The 8966-nt window shown below is 36.0% G+C and overlaps 1 protein-coding gene across 1 annotated transcript; it reads left to right on the top strand.

Moving 5' to 3' along the window:
* Positions 1-3089: 3089 nt before the first annotated feature.
* Positions 3090-8282, top strand: LOC107171350 (uncharacterized). The gene has a single exon (XM_015521590.2). The coding sequence runs from the start codon at positions 3090-3092 to the stop codon at positions 8280-8282; it is 5193 nt and encodes a 1730-aa protein (XP_015377076.2).
* Positions 8283-8966: the final 684 nt, after the last annotated feature.

The raw sequence follows: 8966 nt of genomic DNA, 5'->3' as shown, positions 1-8966 counted from the left end.
GTGTCTAGAAACGTTTTATAAATAAATCCTAATCGAATAAAAATCCGCATGGTGTACACACGTATCTGTGGTGGTGATGTCGTAGTGTACGTTAAAATCGTTATTTTTTAAAGAGATTTCTTCTGATTTCAATCTATTATTATATTTTGTCCATTCGATAAATAAAATTATCAACAACTAGTAAATATCGATCTTTTTCATATTTTATTTTAAACCATTCCATTTTTTTATTCAATTTTTAATCAGCACTTTTCAATAGTTATACCAAAGTTCACTTTAAAATCGGCTAGAATGAACTAAATTCACCAATCTATACTACATATGGATTTTATAATTTTATGTGCAGAAAAAAATTTAAAGGTTGATTTTATATCGATGAAATACCATAATATTATCGCTATCTTATCCGTTTTCGATAAAATCATTATGGATCAATCAACTGTCAGCGAATCGGAAAAATTGAAACTTTAATAATAATTTGTCGGCGAACCGAGACGTCGGCAAATTAGACTGTCGGCGAAAAGGGAATATTTAAAAATGATTTTAAAACTGGTATATTATGTCGGCAAACTGAATTGTCGGCGAATTGGGATTCGGCAAAGTGGGTATGAACCATTTATTTTTGACCTGAAAACAAGTAAACCACATTGATGGTAAAATCCACAGATTATCACTATAATAAGTATAATTAAGCTACACATCAACTTTTGACTGTCTTATCTAAACGACATCTCAGCGACTGCAGATAATATCATATTCATATACTCATATCGCGAAACAAATGGATTCGATAAAATATTTTCGAAGGCACATTCTAGTTCGTGAGTTCGTCCGTTGATTTAAAAATGAACACATTGAACGAAATAATTAGCTACTTGTGATCATTATTGATTATTATATGATTTTTTTTTAAATTGTTGTATCTAAATACAATAAATATGATATTATAATAAATCTGTACACACATAAATTAAGTAATCTTAGTTAATCAGACTGGATTAGGATTACAATTATACCGATATAATATTACTTTTATATAATGTAAAAAAAACGTACTAATAGAATTTACATGAAAAAAAGGTAGTAATCAGTGGGGGTGTCATTCATTTGGGCGAATAATCCAAAATTTACCTGAGTAAGCATATATCATTTGAACAAGAAATTGACTGATTGTTTAGGTGAATTTATAAATAATTGAATAATAGGGAAGTCTACAATAATAAATTTTTATAATATTTATTATAGCTAAATATTATTATTATATCGTTTCGGCTGATTGGTATTTACTCGTATAGGTACGCCAATTTACAAATATAGATAGTGAATGATAATTTGTTAGATTGTACTAAGACGTATAAGTTTTCATTTTTTGTCCATGTCTAATCTAATCAGATACTGAAGTGTGACATTTATTAATTAATATTTAGTTAATATAATAAATATTATATATATATGATGATATAATACATTTTTAACCATACCTGTTAGAGTTAACTGAGAGTCCTAAAAATGGAAAGGAAAATCTATTAGTCTATATAAATGTTTATAAATATATATTTATAGCTCGCCCAAACGATGCAATAGATAAATTAGGAGGCTTTGTAAATTTCGACCAAATTATATGTATAAATTCACCCAAACGATATGTTATTTTGGGTTATTCGCCCAAATGAAAGCCCCCATCAGTGGAATTTACATGCGCCCGACAATAATGACTGACATGATTCATTTTTTATTTTTAAAATAAGGACCATTTATAATAGTTCCTGTTTCGTGTATTTATTTGTTTTTTTTTTTGGTTTTATGCCTGTATGTTGGTGCCAACAATTTGTGAGTGTCTTTTGCCGTTGCATTGCACTAGTGTTGGCAGCACTTAGTTGTTATCGGTGGCGGCGGCGATAGTGCTTACATCCATATTCGTTATTTTTTGATATGTTTTTCTTTTTAAATTATTCTTTTTCTCTTCTTTTTCGTCCGTCATTAGGACAAGTCGACAAGTTTTTCCTGTCTTAGTGGTAATTACCCAGAAATTATATTATGTAACAGCCCCTTTTTTTTTGTGAGGAAAAACTCGTGTATGGTGATTTTTTTATATTGGTTTTTTTTGCTGTGATCAACGCTGGGTTCTTGTTCCTATTGTCTGGTAATTATGGTTCGGCAACTCTAATTTGAATATTTTATTAATTTTGTGTTGTTAGCCTAGGGTTGTCACTTTACCAGAAATAGAGCAACTTTGACATTGTTGTGTCTGTTGGTCCAGCATTTGTGAATTGCACCTGGTTCCTTTGTTTTTTTGCTAGCTGTCTTGTGTCGGTACCATTTGTTCTATGTGGCCACGTAAGTGAATTATATTTTTTTTGTATTTGTGTGAGCTGCAGCTCAATATTTAATATTAGTAATTTAGTTACCTCATTGTTGTTATATTATTTGTACAAAGGCCACCTGAGGCGCCATTGATATTATTATATTGTTATAAGGGCCGTTTAAGGCAAGATTGATTATAACTATTATTTGTATAACTTACTATTATTATTGTCAATTGTTTTATTTATTTCCCCTTTTTGGAGTCAACTTGGCTGTGATTTATTATTATTATAATATTATATTGTTTTGTATTGGACCAAGTGGTCATTTGTGATATTTTATTCATATTTATATATATATACTTATTTTCTTATTATTGAATGTTTTAATTATTGTTGATTATATTGCCAACCAGGCAGTTTATTTTATCATTTTTTATTCTTATTTATTTAATTATATTTTTCTTCATACAGTCCACTAAATCTTTTCTTTATATAGCGACAAGGCTCTTCCATTATTATTGTGGTCACCTTATGCGCCAAACATTTGGTCCTTCGGGCCGGATATGATTATTAAATAAATTACAATTATATTAACTTGCCTGGTTATATTAATATCTAAATACATATGTTATTTTATTTTTGTTGTTATTATATTCTGAAATTTCTTGTATAGTCATATAGAAGCCATTTGTTTATTATATTATTGTAACGGTTAGGATTATTTATTATTTTTTTTTTTAATATATACTGTAAATAAAACTAAATACTGTTACTTCTGTCATCATGTCTACAACATCAGCAATTCGAATCAAATTCATGATAACTACACTGAATGAAATCAATGCATTTTCTAGGGACTTCACAACTGAAAACAATACCAAAGCACAACTACAGGTACAACTTGAAGAAATCTCCACGATGGCTGACAAATTTGAGGATTGCCAAGCCCAAATAGAAAGTGATGGTACAAAGACTGAACAAGAATGTATTAAGGCCAGAAGCGTGTTCCGAAAACTTTTATTTGATACAAAGTCAACGTTGTTAGAGCTTTTAGAGCAGTATGATAGAGCCCATGAGTCAGAAACCACTCCATCATATAGCCGTAATTTAAACAATAAAAAATTCAATATGTTAAAACTTCCTACTCTCAAGCCTCCTTCATTCAATGGTGATTGGCAACAATGGACAGCCTTCATTGATGATTTTGATACCATGTTTCACAAAAATGAAGATGTAGCAATTATTCAAAAATTTCATTATTTAAAAACATGTGTTGAAGGGCCTGCAAGAGAAGTAATTCAAAATTTTAAAACAACTGAAGAAAATTATCAAGTAGCCTATGATGTATTGAAAATGAGATATGAAAATAAAAGTGCAATTATTCAGTCACATATACGGTCCCTGCTTACAACACCTAAAGTGACGGTGGCTTCGGCTAGTGAGCTACAACGATTACATTACCACATTTCTTCAAATATTAATGCTCTAACAGCCCTCAATCAACCAGTAGATCAATGGGACGCCTGGCTAGTGACCCTCTTGTGTACCCGTTTAGATAATGTAACTGTTGCTGAGTGGCAGCTCAAACAAGACACAAAAGATTTACCCAAGTATAAAGATTTAGAAGTGTTCTTGTCCAATCGTATAACGGCTTATGAAGCAGGTGACATTGCAACGGTATCCTATTCTGATGAAGCAGTCAAAAACAACATGACCTACAAGGCTCGTACAAAAAAGGTTTTGTTAGCAGATACTAATAATGATCAACACACACAAAAGCCTTATAAGGCTCCACGTTGTAACTTATGCGCAGGTCCACATAGATTGCCCAGTTGTATGCAGTTTGATGCAATGAATGTGAATGAGCGCCGTGACCTTGTTGAAAGGAACAGATTATGCTTCAATTGTTTATACTATGGACACGGAGTAAGCAAATGTAGACATTCGTCATGCCCTAAATGTGGCAAGCGTCATCATGAAAAACTACATGTTAATAGCGCACCGTTGGATCAATCGTCATCAGAGTCAGAAAAAATTGTTTGTCTCGCTAAAGTTCTTACATCACAAAACAATATCAATGCTGGTTCCAAATCAATTAGCAATGTGATCATATTAGCTACTGCTGTTGTGGCCATTAGTGACATAAATGGTGCACCTCAACTATGCAGAGCAGTAATTGACTCTGGTGCTGAGATCAGCTTAATAACTACAGCCTGCGCTAAGCGACTGCAACTACCGTTTGAATCATCACCATGTCCTATCTCTGGCATAGGAATGACCAATTCAACTGCTTCTTCTGTCATCCATGCCAAGCTGTCATCGCGCATCAATAGTCATTTCTGCACTAAACTAGAATTCCACGTGCTTACCAACATAACCAACAAAATGCCTCATCAATATTTTGATGCTGGTACACTGAAAATTCCTGAATCAATTAAGGCTCAATTGGCAGATCCAGACTTCAATATTCCCGGACCAATTGATATATTGCTTGGAGCTGAGGTGTCCTATAGCATTTTTAGTGGACAAAGGTATCCTTTAGCAGATAGTGCCATTTTACATCATACAGCTCTTGGATGGGTATTGGCGGGTAGGGCTTTTCTATCGTCAATTCAAATAAATAATGAAATATCGACATACCATCCCAATTGTAATTCAGCTTTAGCTTTGCTAAGTACTAAATCTGAATCACTCAGGCAAGAGGAGGCTGAAGTTGAAAGACAATTCTTGGAAACTGTTAGTCGTGATCAACATGGTAGATTTGTTGTGCGATTACCACTTCACCAACCAATTGATGATCTTGGCGACTCTCGTTGCATGGCTGTTCAAAGACTTTTTAATGTGGAAAAACGTTTAGCTAAAGATCCATATTTAGCCACCGAATATCGCAAGTTCATGGCAGAATATCTAGCTCTCGGCCACATGGAAGTAGTACCAGCGAATGAAATAGAAATTAAATCCTACTATCTGCCTCACCATGCAGTTATAAAATCAAATAGTCTCACTACTAAGGTGCGTGTTGTTTTCGATGGTTCAGCGCAAAGCAAGTCCGGTGTTTCCCTTAATGATATATTGTCACGCGGGCCAGCCACCCAGCCTGAACTTTTCTCAATATTGTTGCGCTTTCGTGTGCATAGATACGTCCTTACTGGAGATATAGAAAAAATGTATAGACAAGTCAAGGTATCCGCTTCAGATTGTAATCTGCAACGCATTGTGTACAGAAATTCTCCCGAAGACCCTGTTATTGATTATAGATTGCTCACCGTAACGTATGGAACAAAGTCCGCATCGTTTTTAGCTACAAAATGTCTTTCTCAACTAGCAAATGACACCACTGTTCCGTCTGTTAGCCGTGCAATAAGTGAGGATTTTTATGTCGATGACTTAATCACTGGAGCCTCTTCTATAGACGAATGCTATTCTATTTATACTGAACTATGTCGAGTATTGAATGCAGCAGGCATGCCATTGAGAAAATGGTGTTCAAATTCTCCATTACTACTCAATCAAATTCCACATACTGAAGAAGATCCATCTTACTTATTGAGACTCAATGATGAAGACACCATAAGTACTTTAGGGCTAACATGGCAGCCTAGCATTGATTGTTTTAGATTCACATTCAAGGACTGGGATCCTCCTGTAGTAATGTCCAAGCGTACTTTATTATCGGACATAAGCAAAATATTTGACCCCCTTGGGCTATTAACGCCTGTGCTTATAAAAGGCAAGATATTTTTGCAACAATTATGGACTCTGAAACTTGGATGGGACTCTCCATTATCAACTGATTTCGTGTTACGTTGGAAGCACTTTTATCATCAATTTAAGGAGCTTGAACACATTAGAGTGCCTAGAACTGTTCTTAATATCGACGCTTCAATAATTGAGCTTCATGGATTTGCTGATGCATCGCAAGACGCTTATGGAGCCTGCGTTTATTTAAGATCTTTGGCCCCAAGTGGTGACATATCAGTGTCACTGATTGTATCAAAATCTAGGGTTGCTCCACTGAAGCCAACTACAATTCCAAGGCTTGAACTTTCTGGGGCGCTTCTAATGGCTGAGCTTGTTCATAATGTTGTACTTGAATTAGCCAAAGTGAACGTTATTATAAATTCTTCAAACATAATACTTTGGTCAGATTCAACAATCGTGCTGTCTTGGATTAACACTTCTAAACCACTCAAGGTATTTGTTGCTAACAGGGTAGCACAAATAATTGACCTCACCAGTCCAATGCAATGGACGCATGTTCCCACCAGCAGTAATCCTGCTGACATAATAACTAGAGGCATCGATGTTCAATCGCTCAGTACCCACGAGTTGTGGTGGAACGGTCCCTCATGGTTAAGCCAAGATAAAAAATACTGGCCGGAGTGTCCTCTGTTGACTGATGAAGTTCCTGAAATCCGACAAGTCAAACTAGTTCTTGCTACTGTTCTGCCTACTACCACCCTGCTTGATGAATATTCTGATTTCATGCGTTTAATCCGCATCACAGCATGGATATTAAGATTTAAATCAAACAGTAGTATTCCCTCAGCAAGATGTCATCTCAGGAAGAAAGGACCATTGACTGTGGTTGAGTTATCTAGCGCAAAAACCACTTGGCTACTTCTTACTCAAAAGTATGCCTTTCATAATGATTTAGGCAAGTTGAGTAAAAATCAGCAACTATCCAAACAAAGTCAGTTAAAAAGGTTACATCCTTTCATTGACAGCTCCGGGTTAATACGTGTGGGCGGTCGTTTGTCTCAGTCAAACTTGTCAGACAGCATGAAGTTTCCAATAGTACTGCCATCAAAGTCCAGACTAACTCGATTATTGTTTGAATACGAACACAAACGTTTGTTACACATTGGACCACAAGGATTGCTAGCTCATATTCAAGGCACCTTCTGGCCAATAAGGGGACGAATAATTGCAAAAAGTGTAGTACATAAGTGCCTCATATGTTACAAAACCAAGCCTACTCTACAAGTACCATTGATGGCGCCCCTACCCCGAGCTAGAGTAACGATGGAACGGCCTTTTGCACGAATAGGTGTAGATTTTTGTGGCCCCATACACATACGAAGTGGCATACGCAAGGTCCAATCCATTAAAAGTTATATTGCGGTATTTGTTTGTTTTGTTACCAGGGCAATACATTTAGAACTCGTTAGTGACTTAACAACAAGTGCTTTCATGGCTGCCCTCTTCCGGTTCATGTCTAGACGCGGGCAATGCGCCCATATTTACAGTGATAATGGCACCAACTTTGTTGGTGCAGAAAAGGAGCTAACCTCATATTTTAAGATTGTATCTGGTAAGCGTTCAATCCAAGAAACCGTAGCAGATCATGGCATACAGTGGCATTTCATACCTCCAGCAGCACCCCACTTTGGCGGATTATGGGAGGCAGCGGTAAAATCTACTAAGGCACACTTAATAAAAATGTCAGGTAGTGCGCTTCTCAACTTTGAAGAAATGGCTACACTTTTATGTAGAATTGAAGCAGTACTCAACAGTCGTCCATTGACTCCAGCCTCTAACTGTCCGTCAGACTATACTGCACTAACACCAGCGCATTTCCTAGTGGGTGGAAATCTATTGTTACCTCCTGAACCTGACTATCCAGAGGTTCCTCGCAACAAGTTGCAACGTTGGAAATTAGTTTGCGGAATGGCTCAAGGCTTCTGGAGGCGCTGGAGTAAGGAATATTTGCCCCAGCTACAGGTACGCGGAAAGTGGACCAAGCCTAGTCGAAATATCAAAATTGGGGACCTGGCTATCCTAAAAACAGAAAATCTAGCCTCCATGAAATGGAACATGGTTCGAGTGGTAGACCTTCATCCTGGTGCTGATGGTATTGTTCGTGTTGTGTCAGTCCAAGGTTCTAATGGTTCAGTCACCAAGCGACCAGTGGTCAAAATTGCACTCCTTCCTGGGCCTGAAGAAGAAGCTGAAGGAGACCTGGATTCTACGTAAATTGTTATATTGTTTTATTTTATTTTATTTATTTATTAATTTTTTTTTTTTTTGTTAATCTACTCAAGTTTATATTCTTGAAAGGCTTGCTCCTTTCAGGGGGGGAGAATGTTTCGTGTATTTATTTGTTTTTTTTTTTGGTTTTATGCCTGTATGTTGGTGCCAACAATTTGTGAGTGTCTTTTGCCGTTGCATTGCACTAGTGTTGGCAGCACTTAGTTGTTATCGGTGGCGGCGGCGATAGTGCTTACATCCATATTCGTTATTTTTTGATATGTTTTTCTTTTTAAATTATTCTTTTTCTCTTCTTTTTCGTCCGTCATTAGGACAAGTCGACAAGTTTTTCCTGTCTTAGTGGTAATTACCCAGAAATTATATTATGTAACAGCCCCTTTTTTTTGTGAGGAAAAACTCGTGTATGGTGATTTTTTTATATTGGTTTTTTTTGCTGTGATCAACGCTGGGTTCTTGTTCCTATTGTCTGGTAATTATGGTTCGGCAACTCTAATTTGAATATTTTATTAATTTTGTGTTGTTAGCCTAGGGTTGTCACTTTACCAGAAATAGAGCAACTTTGACATTGTTGTGTCTGTTGGTCCAGCATTTGTGAATTGCACCTGGTTCCTTTGTTTTTTTGCTAGCTGTCTTGTGTCGGTACCATTTGTTCTATGTGGCCACGTAAGT

This window comes from Diuraphis noxia, unplaced genomic scaffold, assembly GCF_037042655.1.
Source record: "Diuraphis noxia isolate RWA-SAM2 unplaced genomic scaffold, SU_Dnox_SAM2 contig0001, whole genome shotgun sequence".
Taxonomy (NCBI): Eukaryota; Metazoa; Arthropoda; class Insecta; order Hemiptera; family Aphididae; genus Diuraphis; species Diuraphis noxia.
This window is presented reverse-complemented; position numbering and strand designations above follow the sequence as displayed.

Excerpts from the sequence above, each read along its gene's own strand:
- LOC107171350 (XM_015521590.2), top strand. The coding sequence starts at position 3,090 with ATGTCTACAACATCAGCAATTCGAATCAAATTCATGATAACTACACTG.